This window comes from Anolis carolinensis, unplaced genomic scaffold (genome assembly GCF_035594765.1).
Source record: "Anolis carolinensis isolate JA03-04 unplaced genomic scaffold, rAnoCar3.1.pri scaffold_12, whole genome shotgun sequence".
NCBI classification, from domain to species: Eukaryota; Metazoa; Chordata; class Lepidosauria; order Squamata; family Dactyloidae; genus Anolis; species Anolis carolinensis.
The window spans coordinates 932,501-953,986 of NW_026943823.1; the positions used below are offsets into that span (position 1 = coordinate 932,501).

The 21,486-nt window shown below is 39.8% G+C and overlaps 1 protein-coding gene across 1 annotated transcript in view; it reads right to left on the reverse strand.

Moving 5' to 3' along the window:
* ophn1 (oligophrenin 1) overlaps positions 1-21,486 on the reverse strand; it is a 64,854-nt gene that overhangs the window by 17,590 nt on the left and 25,778 nt on the right. The window contains exons 5-14 of the mRNA XM_062964037.1: positions 16,603-16,704; positions 14,270-14,380; positions 13,874-13,978; positions 13,673-13,802; positions 11,698-11,798; positions 10,797-10,888; positions 9,762-9,840; positions 7,787-7,820; positions 6,841-6,903; positions 4,525-4,599 (exon numbers count right to left, since the gene is read on the reverse strand). Of these exons, the coding sequence (XP_062820107.1) occupies positions 4,525-4,599; positions 6,841-6,903; positions 7,787-7,820; positions 9,762-9,840; positions 10,797-10,888; positions 11,698-11,798; positions 13,673-13,802; positions 13,874-13,978; positions 14,270-14,380; positions 16,603-16,704 (892 nt within the window). The remainder of the gene's footprint in view (positions 1-4,524; positions 4,600-6,840; positions 6,904-7,786; positions 7,821-9,761; positions 9,841-10,796; positions 10,889-11,697; positions 11,799-13,672; positions 13,803-13,873; positions 13,979-14,269; positions 14,381-16,602; positions 16,705-21,486) is intronic.

Sequence of the window (21,486 nt, forward strand, 5' to 3'; positions counted from 1 at the left end):
ATGGATTTAATTATATATATGTTTTTTAAGTTTTATAATGTGTTTTAATAGTATTATTAACTGATTTGTATGTATTGTTTTGATTTTAATGATTGTGTTTTGGGCATTAAATTTTTGCCAATCCCTGTGAGTCGCCTTGAGTCCCCTCGGGGTACAAATTGTGTAAATAAATAAATATAAATTCACACATACATACACATATACATATATCCACACATACATATATATACACACATGTACACATATACATACACAATTACACACATACACACACACACATATATATGTATATATATTCTGGTGTATAATATGCAGCCAGTCCTTTAATCTCGCTGGCTTTGCTTGGCGTCTTCAGCCTGACATCATTCTCGTGATTTCATTGCTCCCTCCGGCCTCCAAAACCCAACTCGGTTTTCGTCCCTAACCGTCCTTTCCATCTTTAAGGCCTTGTCAATGGTTTGGCTGCCATTTTTCAAGTTTATGCCCTTGTCAAGCCGGCGGCCCTGTCTTCCACTGCTCTCGTCTCCACTTCTCTCGTGCTCTTGTTTCCCTTCCCTTTCTTTTATCAAGATTGTAAAATAAAATCTGCCCCTCCGGACGGACGTTGTGTTGGCCGAAAATGCCGACACAGTTGATGTGACGCCGCCTCTCGTTTCCTTTATTCGTTGTATCAGCAAGTGACGAGCCCACCTGCAAATATATCTTGGTCGGGAGCGTTTAACAGGCTCCCGAGTGATCTCCTTCACAATCCCATCAATGTGTCAATTGATCCTTAAAAATTGTCCCCAAAAGCGCTATCATTATAGGGTCACACAAGGATTCAAAGAGTAAGCATGCTCTCCCTTTTTGCCCTGATGGGAAAAAAACAGTATCTTGATGCATTAAGAAACGAAAGTGTCATCCTCGTGTATATACATTAAATAATATTTTTGCAAAAAAAAAAAAAAGGGGGGGTTGCATTATCTTCTCGGAAAAAAAAGAAACATTCTGCGCAGAAAATATCAAATGTGTGGAACTCCATGAATATACCTTTTCATTGTTCCTTCCATGCAAAAAATCAGATTTGCTCAACTTAGCATCTCTATATTTGTGTGTGTATATACATTAAATGATCTTTTTGCAAAAAAAGAGGTTGCGTTATCTTCTCGAAAAAAGCAACATTCTGCGCAGAAAATATCAAATGTGTGCAATTTCATGAATATACCTTTTCATTGTTCCTTCCATGCAAAAATAAGATTTGCTCAACTTACCATCTTATATTTGTGTGTGTGTGTACATCAAATGATCTCTTTGCAAAAACAAAAACAAAAACCCAGGATTGCCTTATCTTCTCGAAAAAAGCAACATTCTGTGCAGAAAATATCAAATGTGTGCAATTCCATGAATAGGCCTTTTCATTGCTCTGTCCATGCAAAAATCAGATTTGCTCCACTTAGCATCGCTATATTTCTGTGTGTATATACCTTAAATGATCTTTGTGCAAAAAAAAACCCCAGGGTTGCGTTATCTTCTCGAAAAAAACAACATTCTGCACAGAAAATATCAAATGTGTGCAGTTTCATGAATAGGCCTTTTCATTGCTCCGTCCATGCAAAAATCAGATTTACTCCACTTAGCATCGCTATATTTCTGTGTGTATATACCTTAAATGATCTTTGTGCAAAAAAAACCCCCAGGGTTGCGTTATCTTCTCGAAAAAAACAACATTCTGCACAGAAAATATCAAATGTGTGCAATTTTATAAATAGGCCTTTTCATTGCTCCGTCCATGCAAAAATCAGATTTGCTCCACTTAGCATCTCTTTATTTGTGGTGTATGTACATTAAATGATCTTTTTTGGGGGGGAAAAACAGGGTTGCATTATCTTTCCAAAAAAGCAACATTCTGTACAGAAAATATCAAATGTGTGCAATTCCATGAATAGGCCTTTTCATTGCTCCGTCCATGAAAAAAATCAGATTTGCTCCACTTAGCCCTTTATTCCGATTCAGGGAAATCAATGCAAATCCCAACCCTGAATTCGAATGTGCTACATATTATCATTTTGGACGAGCAAATGGAGTCTTATCCACGAAACGGACAGCTGAGGACATCGACTCCATCAAAGACTTCCACAGAATGCATCCCAAATGGAAGGGGGAATAAATCCCTTTTATGATTATTCTCCAATTAAAACGCACTGCGATCGCATTCATCTTTTTCTAGTTTCTGGGTTGAGAGGAAGGCACAAAATCCCATACAGACGTCACACGGCATCAATTATTTAAGGCAGTGGGTTTAGAAGTAACTGGTGATTAAATTGGGCAGGACAAACTTAATTAGACCATCATGAAATGGGTTAGTTTTAATCTACGGATGATACGTAGTTAGGATAGCAATGAAAGAGGAAACACAGCTTCAGATGTTTGGTGTCTCTCTTACTAGGAGAAATCTACCAACGGGATGTTTCCAAGGCACCATTTACACTGTGGAATTAATGCAGTTTGATACCACTTGAACTCCTGTAGATCAAGGCTAGGGAATGATACAAGGGCAGACTACATCTCCCAGGATTCCCTACCATCAAGCCGTGACAGTTAAAGTGGGGTAAAACTGTTTATTCTACAGTGTAGATGCACCCCAAGTTAATTTCTTCCTAATATCATGCAACGGAAGGCACAACGTACACCCCGTTTGGAGTTTTTCATCACAGGAATTCAGTAAAAATGTGTTAGATAGAAATAGACAGTATTTCTAATCATAGAATAAAATACCGTTTGATGAACATGTGGTTGATTGATAGCAACTGGGTAATGACTGTGAATATCATGATGCAATACCTGAGAGGGTGTGGTAATGGCCGAGTCATAACTAAATGAAGGTTAATGCAAAGGGATTGCATCAACCAGAATCCCTTACTAATGACTTATCAGCAAGTGGCAATATGAAAGAATGAAAGAGGATGAAAGAATCCATCTTGCTCTCTCCTGTGTGACTCTGTCTGAGTATCTGCCTATGTTGTATATGATTAACACTGATTGTTTGAAAGACAAGGAAAGTGGGTTTGCGTATCCTGGTTGTATATTTACCCTGTTTCCCCGAAAATAAGACAGTGTCTTATATTAATTTTGGCTCCCAAAGATGCGCTAGGTCTTATTTTCAGGGGATGTCTTATTTTTCCACAAAGAAGAATTCACATTTATGGTTGAATTTTTAAAAAATGAAAATGTATTATCTACTGTACAGTAGTTGTCATCACAAAACAGCGTAACCAAACTGTGAATCCTTTCAAGAATTTCTATATTATATTTTATTGCTATATTGTTTTTAAATTACAGTTTTAAGTTTCTGTTCGTATGTAAATTTATGTTGTTGTTGGGTTTGTCCCTGTGTAAGCTGCCCTGAGTCCCTTCTGGGAGATGGAATACATGAATAAAGCTATTATATTATTATTATTTCTTGATACTACCTTTATTTCCATGTACAACAATCTATGGTATGTACATTTACCGATCCTGCATGCTTCCAAACAAATAGTTTGCTAGGACTTACTTTCAGGGGAGGCCTTATATTTAGCAACTAGCTGTGCCCGGCCACGCGTTGCTGTGGCGTTGTCTGGTGGTGTTGGTGAGAACTTGTTGAGGTAGTGGTGGTATTGAATGTCTGTTGTATGGTTGTCTTTATGTGTAGTATGCATTTGGTTGTTTGTGTACTGTGAAAGTGGTGAGGGTAGAGGGGGGTCTATGTCCCTGTGTAGTATTGTGTAGTATTTATATGTTGTCCATGTGTTGGGAATGCTTGGATTGTGTCCTGCTGCATAGTAGAAAGAGTTGGGCTGGATGGCCTTTAGGGGGTCTCTCCAAACTCTTGTGCCTGTCCCCTGGGCTGAGTGCGTTGCTAGGAGACCAAGTGGGCGGAGATTAGCTCTCTAACTGGCAGCAATTGGATAAAAACAATTATTTCTCTCCCTCTAATTAGGACTTTATTTTTCTTTTCTTTTTGTTGTATCAACCTAGAGGCGTGGATGATGGGTTGTGTTGTCAAATTTCGAGGTTGGGGGGCCTGTAGTTTTGTTGTTTTGTCCGCTGCCCTGATGCCACCACTCTTTTATATATATATAGATTCAGCAAAACCTCTACTAGGTCTTATTTTCTGGGGATGTCTTATTTTCAGGGAAACAGGGTATATATAGGGCAATGGTGAAGATTAAAGCCTCCAGATATTTCGGATGAAAACCTGAATAAACAGTGTGAAGATAAGATCAGATGCTGGCAGTTGAACTCTGCTGATAGATGGGCTGAAGCACATGCTTTTGCTGTGAATGGACTCTGCTGTATTTTGCTTGTTTCTGGGACATTTGCAATCCAGTTTGCAGCAGTTCAGGGAGGTCATGATTTGGAAATTATAAATCACTTCACGACCAGTAAATTCTGCAACAAAATTATCGGAACTGGGGTGATTTCAGTGTTGCACTGGGATGTGCAGGAGAGCGCTTTGCCAAACGCATTGCCAGAAAGCGATGGACAAGGACCACGTTTCCTTACCAAAGAAGGCATTCAGCAGCTTCTGGACCTGGATGTTGCTCCCGACTGTTCGATACACCCCTTCAGTTGTGATTCCTGGATGGAAAAGGAAGCAAAAAATGAACAGCCAAGAATGATTCCTTGCAAACCTATAAGCCAGTATTAAAAAACTCTAAAATCAAAACAGTAGATGGGAACCAACACTCTGAGGGCAGAGGACAGCTAATGACTGAACAAAGGATGCCCCCAGGAAAAGACAAAACCTTTCCAATGCTAATTAGGGTGATTAACTGAAACATTAATGCTGGCTTCCCAGTGACAAAGGACTCTACACAGATATATATTCTTTCCTTTCCTTACTTAGTTTATCCATACCTCACAACCTCTGAGGATGCCTGCCATAGATGTGGGCGAAACGTCAGGAGAGAATACTTCTGGAACATGGCCACATACAACAACCCTATAAGCCTCACCTTAGGAAGCTCCATAGGAAGCTCCACAGCGCCACCTTGTGCCACTCTTTCGAAACGAGGAGAAAATGATACCAGCAAAGAGTTACAAGTGGAAGGCGGGGAAATGAGAGACTACGTTGTGATTTAAAGCTCCGCAAGTCTCCTGGGTCCATAAACAACTTTGCATTGGAATTATTGGCATCGTTTCGGGGAACTAGATTCATTTAAGCCTTCCCCTGAGGACCCATGTTCACATCAAAGCACGGGAAAACGGATTTTTATTGGTGCAATGAAACTCCAGATGTGCACAACATCTGCACGAGCAACATCAGGAGCCGGGACTTTGTAATCTCCCACTTTGATCCATCCCTTATATTTATAGCCTTCCCAAAGTATTGGAAGTAGAGCAAATTCAGAACAATATACCGTATATACTCGAATATAAGCCGGCCCGAATATAAGCCGAGGCATCTAATTTTACCCCAAAAAACCTGGGAAATCATTGACTCAAGTATAAGCCGAGGGTGGGAAATTTCAGAAATAAAAATAGATACCAAAAATTACATTAATTGCAGCATCGGTAGGGTAAATGTTTTTGAATATTTACATCAAGCGTTAATTTCAGATAAGACTGTCTAAATCTGACTAAATCATTATTCTCATCTTCTTCAATGTAAATGTGCTTATGTATCCTTTTAATAATAATAGAGTAAAATAATACATGTAATAATAATAATAAATACAGGAAAATAATACATGTAATAATATATAGAGTAGAATAATAAGTGTAATAATAATAATAAGATCAGAGTGAAATAATAAAAATATTAATAATAATAAAATACAGTAGAGTCTCACTTATCCAAGCTAAACGGGCCAGTAGAAGCTTGGATAAGCGAATATCTTGGATAATAAGGAGGGATTAAGGAAAAGCCTATGAAAGATCAAATTAGGTTATGATTTTACAAATTAAGCACCAAAACATCATGTTAGACAACAAATTTGACAGAAAAAGTAGTTCAATATGCAGTAATGTTATGTTGTAATTACTGTATTTACGAATTTAGCACCAAAATATCACGATGTATTGAAAAATGTATTGACTACAAAAATGGCTTGGATTATCCAGAAGCTTGGATAAGTGAAGCTTGGATAAGTGAGACTCTACTGTAATAAGATACAAAATCCAGCATATCTATCTTGTTTGCTGTGTCATACAACAAAATAATAAAAACTAGAGTAAAATAAATGTAATAGTAGCAACAATAGTAGAGTACAATAATAAATGTAATAATAATAGAGTAAAATAATACATGTAATAATACCAATAATAATAGAGAAAAATAATAAATGTACCATATATTCCGTATAAGCTGACTCAAATATAAGCCAGCCAGGATCCTCACCTGAGTATAAGCCGAGGAGGGTTTTTTTCAGTCCTAAAAAAGGTCTGAAAAACTAGGCTTATACTCGAGTATATACAGTAATCCCATGGAAATATGAGGTTTAACCTGGTGCTTTGGGCAGGGCAAGGATTCTCTTGTCTTTCGGATACTTCGGATACTGTTGTTTCTCCTGATTTTAAAAAATAGTAATACTGACCGAGTGATTAATGTATTGCCAGGTTTCAAGTTTCCACGTGTGTGCGATGGGGAGGAAGAACTCAAAACAAGACAGCTGACGATATAAGACGGTCACTCATGCTTTCCCTTCTCAATGAGATGGGGCTCTAAAACAATGTTTGTATGTCCTTTGGTTGCTCAATGGCTGCATCTTCTGTTTTGCAAGGATTCGATGCAAAGTTGGTTGAAGTTGCAAGTTCGCCAAGCTTGCCAAGGCTGAATTTATGAACTTTAAAAAAATATGTAAGACCAGTCAGACTTACCTTTGGTCTCGACGGCGTTGATGCATTTCCTGACGAAGCGGAAGCCGATTTCGTTCAGCTCCACTGTCGGAAAGCGAAAAGGAGAACACATTTCAAAAGATAATAATAATAATAATAATAATAATAATAATAATAATAATAATAATAATAATTGAACTTCAAAGACTCTGGCAAAAACCAGTGCAGGTGGTCCCGGTGGTGATGGGCACACTGGGTGCCGTGCCAAAAGATCTCAGCCGGCATTTGGAAACAATAGACATTGACAAAATCACCATCTGCCATCTGCAAAAGGCCACCCTGCTGGGATCTGCGCACATCATCAGAAAATACATCACACAGTCCTAGACACTTGGGAAGTGTTCGACTTGTGGTTTTGCGAAACGAAATCCAGCATATCTATCTTGTTTGCTGTGCCATACAACGTCGTTGTGTTATAACAATAATAATAATAATAATAATAATAATAATAATAATAATAATAATTTTATTCTTGTATCCCGCCCCATCTCCCCGTAGGGACTCGGGGCGGCTCACATGGGGCCTTGCCCAACATCACAATATAAAAACAAATCAAAACACATAAATTTACAACAATAAATCAACAATATCAGTAAAACCATCATAAAAACAATATTGCAGGAAAAAGCGTTAAAAACAGGTATAAAACACAAGTCTAGGCCAAAGGGCGAATGTGTCAAATCGGGGGGAGGTAGTTACGTAATTGACATAGTCATTAAAGTACTAGAAATGACAATAATGACAATAAGAAGGCGAATCAGTGGGTCTATTATTATGTAGGCAGACAACTTGAACCAACAGAATTCACTCATCAAAAGATGACCGAAGGTGGATCACTGTCATGCTTATCATGGCCAGCAGAGGGCAATAGAGGACACCCCAAAGCTCAGCATTCAGAATATAAATAGATGCAGAAAGTTTTACTTACTTTCCTCCTGCTTTGTGATGGGACTGTGATAGATCTGCAAAAGAAGCAAAAGAGGAACCCATTAGAAACTAGTCTTGCCCACAGATCTCTCTCTTCCTGGCATCTCCCACTTACCTAGAACTTGCCGAACGCTCAAAATAAATAGAATTTAGGATATCAGATTTCCATGGAACTAGTTTGTTGCAATATAGGAACTTAATATTTTCAAAAAGACCCCCGACACGGACTGCAAACCATTCTGCAAATGAGTGAAGGGCATAGTGAAGATACTATTTCTTATCATTTTAATTAATATTCTTTCTTATAATATTATATTATAATCATATTATTATATTCTTATATTATATTATTATATAATCATATATTATATATAGTAAGTAAACTTTTATTACCGTCAATGACCAGCTCATATTATATATATATATATATATATATATATATATATATACACACACACACACACACACACACACACACACACACACATACAGTAGAGTCTCACTTATCCAACATAAACGGGCCGGCAGAAGGTTGGATAAGCTAATATGTTGGATAATAAGGAGAGATTAAGGAAAAGCCTATTAAACATCAAATTAGGTTATGATTTTACAAATTACGCACCAAAACATCATGTTTAACTACAAATTTGACAGAAAAGGTAGTTCAATACACAGTAATGCTATGTAGTAATCACTGTATTTACGAATTTAGTTCCAAAATATCACAATATATTGAAAAAATTGACTACAAAAATGTGTTGGATAATTCAGAACGTTGGATAAGCGAATATTGGATAAGTGAGACTCTACTGTGTGTGTGTGTGTGTGTATATATATATATATATATAATTATTAATTAAATTATAATTCCTTATAATTATATATAAATTATTTAATAATTTACATATAAATAATTATTATTAATTAAATTATAATTCCTTATAATGCTACTATTATTTCGTATAATTATTATAATAACAAATATTATTATTTATCACAACGATTTCTTCATGGTGGTGAAATTATTTCTTGTCTGCTTCAAGCTGTGAGGAGAGGCAGGTGAGAAATAAAATTATTATTATTATTATTATTATTATTACTATGAAGAACATTATTTAAATCTATCATGGCGTGGATAAGGCTGCCAAGGAGCAAAGAGAGGACCCCATTCAAGAACCAGTCGTGTGATCCTTTGGCGTTACATTCTCGGAAAGTAACACTGGGATCGGACCTTCGGGAAGGAAACCAATTAAACACGGAGAGCAAAAAATGTGTGTCAACAGGAAAAGAACTGCTATACGAAGCACATGAAAGGAGAGAGAAGGTGGAAAAATTAGAGTTTTCCACAACATTCTTGGATTCTGGGAGAAGGAGTTTAATACAAGTTAACTGTTTTAATGTGTTGTTGAAGTTGGACTCATTGGGTTGCTGTGAGTTTTCAAGGCTGTCTGGCCATGTTCCAGCAGCATTCTCTCCTGACATTTTGCCCACCTCTATGGCAGGCATCTTCAAATGTTGTGAGGTCTGTTGGGAACTAAACAACTGGGATTTAAATGTCAGTGGAATGTCCAGGGTGGGAGAAATAACTCTTGTCTGCCAGCTTGATTAATATTGAATAACCTTGCAGCTTCAAAGCCTGGCTGCTTCCTGCCCTGTGGGAATCGTTTGTTGGGAGATGTTAGCTGGCCCTGATTGTTTCCTGTCTGGAAACCCCCCCCCCCTCCCGTTTTCTGAGTGTTGTCCTTTATTTACTGTTCTGAATAGGGCTGACCAACAATAATTCTCTGATATTCTTTCCACTCCTGCCAGACTTACAGTTCCACCTATGCCAGATGTGTGCAGATGTCTTTTCTTGGCCCTCAAAGGCCTCCTGGGAAGCAAATGCTCCCCCTTTTCCCAGCTAAGGCACCCCTCCGGCACCCCCGAATTGTGGGACCAGGTTGACTTGCTCTTGAAAGGTGTTTGGGGGTTCCTACCGGTTCCTTCCCATCCATGGCCTCCATCCAGAGCCGCCGGTTGGCTTCCGACGAAGCCTGCAAGGTGATGGGTCCAGGTCTGCCAATGCGAGATCAAAAGCAGAGAAAATAAAAAATTAAATCTATAACGATTGTTATGATCATGTTTCTTCCAATACCTAAAAATAAAGCATTTAAACGACCATTGGGAGTATCAAGTCAACTTCTCCAACAGGTTCCAATTCACTCTCATACCATCTGCGTGTTTGGCTTCTCTTGGATTTCTGAACATTCTCTCTAACTTGAATTTCTCTTTTTGTTTTTGGGGCCGGGCTGTGGCGCAGGCTGGTAAACAGTTGCTGCAATAAATCATTCTGACTATGAGGTCATGAGTTTGAGGCCAGCCCATGGCGGGGTGAGCACCCGTCAATTAAAAATAAAATATAGCCCCTGCTCGTTGCTGACCTAGCAACCCGAAAGATAGTTGCATCTATCAAGTAGGAAATAAGGTACCACTTATAAAAGTGGGGAGGCAAGTTTAACTAATTTACAACGTTGGAATGAGGAAGTGCCGTCAGAGTGGATGATGAAGCAGCTGCTCCCCCTTGTGGCCAGAATCGAACATCCCTCAGGAGAAGGTTAAATTGCCTCTGCGTCTGTCTGTCTGTTGTCTCTGTCTCGGTTCGATGTGTTTATGGGCATTGAATGTTTGCCCTATATGTACATAATGTGATCCGCCCTGAGTCCCCTTCGGGGTGAGAAAGAAGGGCAGAATATAAATACTGTAAATAAATAAATAAATATTATTTTCTAATTATTGGTTTATATTAAAATGATATAACAATTGCAATGAATACAAGCAATCACAGACAGATCCATGCATGAACTTTGGGCTACGTCCAGTTTGACTTTGTTCTGATGCCATGCAACCACAAAGAGTCTTGGGGAAACGGCCCCACATCGTGACATGAAACATGGTGGTGGGCCTTCATGCTTGTTCAGATAGAGTCGACCCAAGAGCCATGTCACTCGCAAGGGTTCTCTACTCCTGCTCACCTTTCAAGCGTCTCGATGTCAAAGCAAAACCGTTTATCTATGGAGTCGGTCTTCCTCCTCACGCAGGACTTGAGCATCAGGTGCAAGGGACCCTGAGAAGAGCGACAGTGAGAGCCAAACTCTTTGTAGAACTAATACACAAAGAAGAGTCAACATAGCGTTGAGCTGAAATCAACGCAAATCCTTCAGTCTGAAGAAGTGGGCCAAGGCAGCCTTGCAAAGTCGGAGGATGATTCAAGGAGGACTTGGACTTGATTCAAGTCCTCTTGGACTTGTTTGTTGGGAAGCCTTGGGAATAGAATCCTCATTAGTGGATTTGCCTTGAGGGTGATAACAATCACCACCACCCAAGGAGTATCACCACCTACAAGCATCCACAACTACATATGAATGGCAAGACTGGAGGGCTTTCAACTCAGCTTCCAACAGTCACTTTCCAACAATGAATTATGGGCTTTGCCCCCAATGACAGCAGTCATGGAGGACCACCTTTCATTCCATGGAGATGTCCTAACACATAGTTGGCCAACTTTTGTAAAATCTTAGGTCCAACGTTCCTAATGCCTTCTCCCACCAAAACCGCCTTGAGTCTCAAACTGGGGGAAGAGGAGGACAAGGAGGACTTCTGTTGATGAGTTCCAGCTAGAGATGACCCATTCCTGAAGCATGACACATAGGTTACTTCCATGATTCACTGGGTTTCTCCTGGTCAAGAAGAACAACCAGCTTTGGAGGAAAGTGAGTCTCTTGAAGGGTGAGGGTTGTTGCACAAGGCAAGTAGCAAATGCTTTCCTTCTCAACAACAGTAGAAAGATGGAAGTGAGGTGTGTATCACCAACAGGATGGTAGGCGTTGTGTGTTTCACTCGACCTCACATCAAACCCGCAAAGAAGCCACTTACTTGCTTGGCTCCCGGCTTCTGCTCCATGGGCGTCATCCGTAACATCTTGGACTCCTTCTCGTATTGGCAGTAGTACTTGACCCATGAGATCCCCAAGGCCCCTACAGCAAAGCAAGGCTTGGTCAGATTTCACAGAAGCCGCATGAAGGTTTACTCGGCTACTTTCACACAGAACATTTGGAGCGAAGGATCTGTTCAAATAGTCCTTGCTAGGGGTTGAAGCTTGAGCTCACACATCCCCACCTCCACTCAAAGTTTACTCTGGTGTTTTGGTTTTATTACCTGACCCACCAACTTAATTTGACAAAAGATAATGTAGCCCTCTTGGCCAGAGTGAAATCCCAACTGTGAAGATGGGAATCCTAAGGCTTGCTTATGGCAGATTGTCTATGCTCTCTGGTGGTAAACCTTCACTTGCTTCATATAGGATTGTCCTAAGCCAATGATGGGCAACCTTTTGCGCTTGGTGTGTCAAAATTCACCAAAAATACTTAGCATGACTTGGGTGGTGTGTCACTTCGAGAAAAAAAACCATAATTTCACAATATGTATAGTTTAAATAACAAAAATGTATAATCTATATATATAAAAGAGTGATGGCATCAGGGCAGCGGACAAAACAACAAAACTAAAGGCCCCCCAACCTCTAAATTTGACAACACAACCGATCATTCACGGCTCTAGGTTGATACAACAAAAAGAAAAGAAAAATAAAGTCCTAATTACAGGGAGAGGAATAATTGTTTTTATCCAATTGCTGCCAGTTAGAGGGCTAAGCTCCGCCCACTTGGTCTCCTAGCAACCTACTCAGCCCAGAGGATGGGCACAGTTAGGCCTCACTTTGGCCTCTTCCACAGATTATCAGATTTTAACTGGATTATATGGCAGTGTAGACTCAAGGCCCTTCCACACAGCTATATAACCCATTTAGAATCGTATATTATCTGCTTTGAACTGGATTATCTTGACTCCACACTGCCATATAATCCACTTCAGTGTGCACACTAAACATAAAGACAGCCATACAACAGACATTCAATACCATCACTACCTCAACAATTTCTCACCAACACCACCAGACAACGCCACAGCAACGTGTGGCCGGGCACAGCTAGTTGTAATATATAACTGTATTTAATAAATCAAAAACTATTTACTACCATTATTTCCATGTACAACAATCTATGGGACCTCTTGCAGTTTCCACGCTGATTTCTCTCTATTCTAGTTTCAATGTAGTCATGAATAATGAATAATATAATAATAATATAATAGTAATAATATGATAATATACTACAACAATAATAGAATCATAATAGAATGATATAATGATAATGTAATGTGCATAATTCCCATGGAGTGAACAACAAAACCACTGGACCAAATCACACCGAATTTGGCCACAAAAGACATAGTCATCCAATCAATCTGCATGCAGCAGCGTGTCAGCAAAAATGGCTAGGCATGTCAGTGCTGACATGCGTGTCATAGGTTTGCCATCACTGGCCTAAGCCGATCTACACAAAAGGTGAATCCATGGACAACAATCATAGCGAGTCCTAACCAGGGTTGTCCTGGTCATCTGTTCAATGAACCACAGAGTTGGAGGTAACTCCATGGATCATCTAGCCCAACTCACTCCCAGTGTAGGAATCCACCACTAAGGCACTTTAGACATGGTTGGAAATCCTCCAGGATCTACACAGAAGGTGATTCCATGGACACCAATCATAACAAGTCCTAACCAGGGATGTCCTGGTCATCTGTTCAATGAACCACAATGTTCAATGAATCCATGGAGGTAACTCCATGGATCATCCAGCCCAACTAACTCCCAGTGTAGGAATCCACCACTAAGATACTTTAGATATGGTTGGACATCCTCCAGGATCTTCCAGTGGAACCTCAACATCTATGCCTGGATCTGGGAGGCAGGTCTTCAAAGTATCTCACCAAAATACCGAGCACAGCTTACATTTCTCCTGGGAATATAGGTATCCTTCTATGGTCGGCTTCCCAGGGAGTTTGCAGGTCTGGGGTGCTTCCTTCATCCGTTTCTTGAGGTCCTCCAACTCTTCTCGCGTGCTGGTGAAATGGTTCCTTGTCTGTTGAATGACGGGGAAAGTCAGAAGCACAAAAAAGGAAGGGAGACCTTGAGTGGTTTGAGCAAACTCACATTCTGCAGGCTGAGCTGGAGCTGCTGTTTATATGGAAGGAAGTCCTGGGTCAACTCCACGGTCAGGTTGTTGCAGGTGAAGAGGCTGTGAAGGAAGGCCAGCACCTGCAGAAGGAACAAAGGACAGCTTATAGGAGAATGAGTTCAGACTCGTTCCGTGTCAAATCCAACAGTAAGACGCCCAGGATTCCAAAATCCAAAAACGAAAATTGTCCATATGGGTGGTGGAGATCAGTGGGAGGAATCCCTTCACAAGAGCGCTGCCTTGAAAAATGTGTGTATACAAACTCTCATATGAATACGGACTGTGTTGGATGTTTTATTGATCGTACCTAACGGTACCAAATAGGGATTGCTTCATCGCCAAGCTCATCCCCACATTTCCGCCATGCTTACCGGCTCCACGATACTGAATTTCTTGCTTTCCTGCACTTGTTGGATCTGATACACATATTCCAGAGAGGACTCAAAGAAATTGTGGCGCTCTTTATCCACTTGCAAGTCAGCCTGGATGAGGAATGAGAAAAAGAAAGAGGTCACGCAACAAGCCAAGGCAATGTCCATGGAGGCCGTAGCACCAAGAACAACCACTCTTTCTCCAAAAAACCCTGAATGGGGCTGGAGTGGAGGGCCCGTGAGGTCCCCTCCATCTCTAGGATTCTAGGATTCTATGAGTCTACTAGCTGTTCCCGGCCACGTGTTGCTGTGGCATTGTTTTAAGTGGGTCTTTGTTTGTGGAGGCAAGTATGAATCTTGTAATTAGTCACCTTGATTTGCACTGAATGGGCTTGCAGCCTCAAAGCGTGGTTGTTTCCTCCCTGGGGGAATCCTTTGTTGGGAGGTGTTAGCTAGCTCTGGTTGTTTCCTGTCTGGAATACCCTTATTTTCAGAGTGCTGTTCTTTATTTACTGTCCAGATTGTAGACTTTGTTTAATGGTGGCTGCCAGGTTTTGTTCATTTTGATGGTCTCCAGGAACCCAATAATAATAATAATAATAATAATAATAATAATAATAATAATAATAATAATGACGACTCTGAGGAAAGGGAAGGAAGCCTTGTCCTCAGCGCGCAGTAGCCATTGAAGCCAAGATTCCCGGTGGGGCCTCTGTACATGTGTGGCTAGAAATTTTTTGTTTTGGGGATTTTCTGTGATTTGGAACTAATTTTATAGGGTTTTTTGATTGAAAGACATAGATTGGATGACTATGTCCTTTGTGGCCAAATTTGGTGTGATTAGGTCCATTGGTTTTGTTGTTTACTCCACTGCAATTACGCACATTACATTTATATATATATATAGATGTACTTTGTGTATTTTATTGAAATGGTTTAAGCTCCATTGTGGGTGATGGTCACCTACATGGTCCACCCACAAAAGAAAGAGCACCCCCAGCTCTTGCGATCCAATGGACCAAGAGAACTTGGCCAAGTCCAATAACAGAGACTCAAAATTAAGGACTGAAGAGGTGGGTGCCATTAAGCCCTCCAAACAGCAAATCCCAGCATCCTTAGCCAGAAGAGCTAGTGGTTATGGACTATGAATATATGGCACAAGGTTTCCCTAGCCTAAAATGATACATTTTAATATATTGGTTTTATGGTTCCCGTCCCCTTGATTTGGTCATGTAAGTGTGATTTAATGATATAATGATATATAATAATATTATACTATACTAATATTATAATACATTGTATATACATGTAATAATAATAATATTATGATGTAATACAATGTAATAATAATTATAATTGACTATTATAATTGTATATTTATATTACATGCAATATTACTAATAATATTGCGATATAGTTGTATAATATAATATATTGTATGTATATATACTTGTAAACCGCCCTGAGTCCCCTTCGGGGTGAGAAGGGCGGTATATAAATGTCGCAAATAAATAAATAAATAAATAAATAAATAAATAAATAAATTGTTATAATTGTATTATTTTACTTTGTTTAATAATGTGTATTATGTTGTTATGTAATGTTTGTGTTTGCTTTTATGACTGTAAACCGCCCTGAGTCCCATCCGGGAGATAGGGCGGTATATAAATAAAGTTTTATTATTATTATCAACACAACGACGTTGTATGGCACAGCAAACAAGATAGATATGCTGGATTTCGTTTCGCAAAACCACAAGTCGAACACTTCCCAAGTGTCTAGGACTGTGTGATGTATTTTCTGATGATGTGTGCAGATCCCAGTCGGGTGGCCTTTTGCAGTTGGCAGATCGTGATTTTGTCAATGTCTATTGTTTCCAAATGCCAGCTGAGATCTTTTGGCACAGCACCCAGTGTGCCCATCACCACCGGGACCACCTGCACTGGTTTCTGCCAGTGTCTTTGAAGTTCAATCTTGAGGTCCTGATAGCGGCTGAGTTTTTCCTGTTGTTTTTCATCTATGCGACTGTCACCTGGGATGGCGACATCAATGATCCAAACCTTGTTCTTTTCCACAACTGTGATGTCTGGTGTGTTGTGTTCCAGAACTTTGTCAGTCTGGATTCGGAAGTCCCACAGTATCATAAAAAATATATATATTATTATTATATATATATTATTATTATATATATATATTATATATTATATATTATATATTATATATTATTATTATTATTATTATTATTATTGGAGTTGCATCCCTGGCCGAATCCAACGCAGCTTCCTTTCAACTGGGGCTCCCAGTCTTTGCAACTGGGCAATCTCTCCGCTTACCTCCTGCAACTGGGACTCTTTCTTCTTGGAGGACAAATTCAAATGTCGGTCCAGCATGGAGTAAAACCTCTCTCCGTCCTTCTCGAATTTCTTCTTGCGTTCCTAGAAAGGAAGGGTTTGCGACAGGATTCGATTGTGAGGAAAAAAGACAACAGGGGAGTTGTGGGTAGAGCTGCATAGAAAATACAGAACTGCACAATGGGGGAACTGGGCATATTTACACTGCAAAGCGACAGCAACAACACTCTTGCAAGTGCCAAACACGCCAATGATGCTCTGATTCAGCAACTACCAAGAAGCCCAAAACAGGAAGCAAACTCTTCCTTAAGCAAAGTGGGCACAAAGCGGAACTCGACACACTTTGTGGAGAGAGAACCGAAGAGCTGGCATCACCCGCAACGAAACAAAGCCTTAGAAACGGAGCTTGGTGCCAAGCCGCAAGCAGAAACCACAAACAGGGAAAAGGAGACACATGCAGGAAAGGCTTTGCTGCAGCGTGTGTATTTTTATTCACACATCCACACACCAGAGACATGAGTCAGCAGTGTGGTGCGGCAACAAAAACAACCCATTTCTGTCTGCATGTAGAGAACCATAGTTCCAAACCAGAGTTCCCAAACAAAACAAGTTTCTGAATGGAATATGGGATGCCTGGCCTGGAGAAGACTTTAAAATAGCACTGGAGTGGCACCTCTGTTGTGTAACTAAATATGTGCGAAACGGCAAAAATCTGTACTGTTTTCGGTTCTGTTTTTTTGAATGTCCCACTTTCTGTTTTTGGGGAAATTCAAAAAATTGAGATTTTTTTGGTTCCAGAATTTGGGATCCGGAATTCCAGGAATATTTGTTCTGTTGGCACCAATGGGAGAAATTTAGATATTAATCTCTCCATCATTTTTGTGGATATCAGGATGAAATTTGCCACATTTTTAGGACACATTTACAACTGCAAGCTTACTAAATTTCAGAATGTTTCACTAAGCCACTGATTTTTGGGAATTTTTTAAAAACGTTTTTACCAATAACGTATTTTTAAAAAAACCACAAGAGGCATTTTTAGGATTTGAAATTCAAACCAGTATGTGCCACAAGAAGGGGAGAAAATGGACAGAACCAGGCCTCTTATTGGCTGAGAAACATGATGTATCTTTGTGGCTGCACTCGCTGAGCTTGCTGCGCATGTCCCATCGCCCCCACCACAGAAAGGCTGCTGCTTGTGCTTGCAAAACAAACAAATGGTCAGAATAGTAATGAGAAAACTAAGTCCAAATGAACTAATATTTATGACTGTTTTTATCGTTGTTTGATGTTTTATTGCTGATTGATCTGCTTTATTGTTTGCTTTTGCTTTTATATTGTTGTTCCGGGCTTGGCCCCATGTAAGTCGCTCTGAGTCCCTTCGGGGAGATGGGGCAGGGTATAAGAATAAAATTATTATTATTATTATTATTATTATTATTATTATTATTATTATTATTATTATTATTATTTCCCAAATTTTTAGCCGAAAGATTAGGCGGCCCATTTTGTGTTCCGGGAAGGCTCCGAAGAGATCGTTCCCAGTCCATTTCTCAGCTGCCGGATCTCTAAAATTATCTGAAATCTGAATCAACCAACGGGATTTCACACACCCCTAGCAAATATGCATGAACTTACGTCCCATAGAAGTCGACTGAATTGTACTTGGTGGTTGATTGATTTACTGCTGTATTAACTCTTGTTTTATTGTCTTACTGTTTTATTATTTTTTGTATACTGTTCAATGTAATTATACTGTTGTTTTTTTAAATTGTGCTAGTTGGGCTTTGCCCCGTGTGAGTCGCCCCGAGTCCCCATGGGGAGATGGTGGCGGGGTATAAAAAAAGTTTTATTATTATTATTATTATTTTGTTATGACACAGCAAACAAGATAGATATGCTGGATTTCGTTTCACAAAACCACAAGTCGAACACTTCCCAAGTGTCTAGGACTGTGTGATGTATTTTCGGATGATGCGCGCAGATCCCAGCAGGGTGGCCTTTTGCAGTTGGCAGATCGTAATTTTGTCAATGTCTATTGTTTCCAAATGCCGGCTGAGATCTTTTGGCACGTCACCCAGTGTGCCCATCACCACCGGGACCACCTGCACTGGTTTCTGCCAGAGTCTTTGAAGTTCAATCTTGAGGTCCTGATAGCGGCTGAGTTTTTCCTGTTGTTTTTCGTCAGTGCGACTGTCACCTGGGATGGCGACATCAATGATCCAAACCTTTTTCTTTTCCACAACTGTGATGTCTGGTGTATTGTGTTCCAGAACTTTGTCAGTCTGGATTCGGAAGTCCCACAGTATCTTTGCGTGCTCATTTTCCACAACCTTTGCAGGTTTGTGATCCCACCAGTTCTTTGCTGCTGGGAGGTGGTACTTGGGGCATAAGTTCCAATGGATCATTTGGGCCACATAGTTGTGCCTCTGTTTGTAGTCTGTCTGTGCGATTTTCTTACAGCAGCTGAGGATATGGGCAATGGTTTCATTGGTTTCGTTGCACAGTCTGCATTTTGGGTCATCAGCTGATTTTTCGATCTTGGCCTGAATTGCCTTTGTTCTGATGGCTTGCTCCTGGGCTGCAAGGATCAGACCTTCGACCAATTATTATTATTATTATTATTATTATTATTATTATTATTATTATTATTATTATTATGCCCGCCTCTGACTTAGCCTTCCTCTTGATATAGTTCATATTCTGAATGTACAAGTGTTTTTCTTTCATGGGTCAAGCATTGCAGCACATAGTAAACACGCAATGTGCACAAGGCTGTGTCCCCAAGTGGTTTCCTCCTCGGCTGTTTGTGGAAATGGAGAATCGGGGCGAACGGAGAACTCATCGCTTTGGTGGCCAAGAGCTTCAAGGAAACAGGATTGCCAAAGGGATGGATGCAAAGCAAGAGGTGGCATCTGCTTCCCACTAATGTTTCAGTCCTTGGGCCTCTTTCTAAGAAAGAGAAGAGCTTACGAAGAAGGAAGAAGCGGAAAGAAGGAGGAGAAAGGCACACGCCGTCTCCCGTTTGAAACAGCTGTGGCTGCAACACTTGGCAACTCTCACAACCCGTCAAATGGATTTCCTTCGGCCCTAATTCACAAACCAACACGCCACAAAGCTTTGGGTCTGAGCCAGCTCAAAAAAGAAAACCCAAAGTAGCTTGTAGATAGATTTTGGTGGCTGCAATGTAAATCTCCGCATTATGTCCCACGGGACATGCGTCATCTGTAATTGAATGTTTGCCTGTGGTCTATGTATATAAACCATACACTTGCCATTACAGTATATGGTCTATACCTTGTTTCCCCGAAAATAAGACAGTATCTTATATTAATTTTTGCTCCCAAAGATGCGCTAGGTCTTATTTTCAGGGGATGTCTTATTTTTCCACAAAGAATAATTCACATTTATGGTTGAATTTTTAAAAAATGGAAATGTATTATCCACTGTACAGTAGTTGTCATCGCAAACCAGCATAACCAAACTGTGAATCCTTTCAAGAATTTCTATATTATATTTTATTGCTATACTGGTTTTAAATTACTGTTTGTATGTAAATGTATGTTGTTGTTGGGCTTGTCCCTGTGTAAGCTGCCCTGAGTCCCTTTTGGGAGATGGAGGTGGGATACAAGAATAAAGTTATTATTATATTATTATTATTATTTCTTGTTACTACAGTACCTTTATTTCCATGTACAACAATCTATGGTATGTACATTTACCAATCCTGCATGCTTCCAAACAAAAACTTTACTAGGTCTTACTTTCGGGGAGGCCTTATATTTAGCAATTCAGCAAAACCTAGATCTTATTTTCAGGAGATGTCTTATTTTCAGGGAAACAGGGCATAATTCATTCTTGAGTCCCTTCAGGGAGAAGGGTGAAATATAAATGAAGTATTATTATTATTATTATTATTATTATTATTATTATTATTATTATCATCACCAACATGAAATGTTTGGAAAGCTCTGGTCTACAGTGTTGATACAGAATCTGTCCTCCGCCCTGTTTGAGTGAGGTATGTTTTGCAGATGAACACGAAAAGCAACACAATTTGTTTTTTGAAAGTGCAAAGGAAAATGTTTGCACACAGGGCGGTGTCCGATGATGCTTTTCTGCCAAGATCATCTTCAGATTCAAGCTGGAGGAGGAACCAAGTTGGATCTCAACACAGTGCGCTACCTTCCTTGTGTTGTTTTGCATCCCAGAACATGAAAGCACATGGAAAGAGTGCTCACATGTGGTCTTGGCCGCGGTCTTCCTTAGAAGTCCAGGGCTCCAGATGGACTGGGACGGATCCAAGCTCCTCCACGAGGTCTCCGTTTCCAAGCTGGTCTGCAGCCAAGGACTTTGACTCATCCGCAGCCTTGACTTTTTGATACCAGCCGAGGGAGAACGCAAAACTTTTCCACTCAATGCAAGGGAGGGCTCGGCTCCTCCGCTTGCAAAGTCACTTGTGTTTACCGCAATCTCTTTCACATCCACTTGAATTAGTTCTTGCTTTACATTGCTGATATCTGCACCTGTCGCATATCCTACATCAAGCCTTCGTGGTAGAACAGTACAGTCGTTTTGTCCCTTCATCCCAAAGCCAACTCATGAGATCCTTTAACTATATTCAAAATTAACGCCAGCAGAAATACTTTGCCTTTCTTAAAGTCATGAAAAATTATTATTATTATTTTATTATGACACAGCAAACAAGATAGATATGCTGGATTTCCTGTCACAAAATCACAAGTCGAACACTTCCCAAGTGTCTAGGACTGTGTGATGTATTATTATTATTATTATTATTATTATTATTATTATTATTATTATTATTACACAGCAAAAAAGATAGATATGTTGGATTTCGTGTCT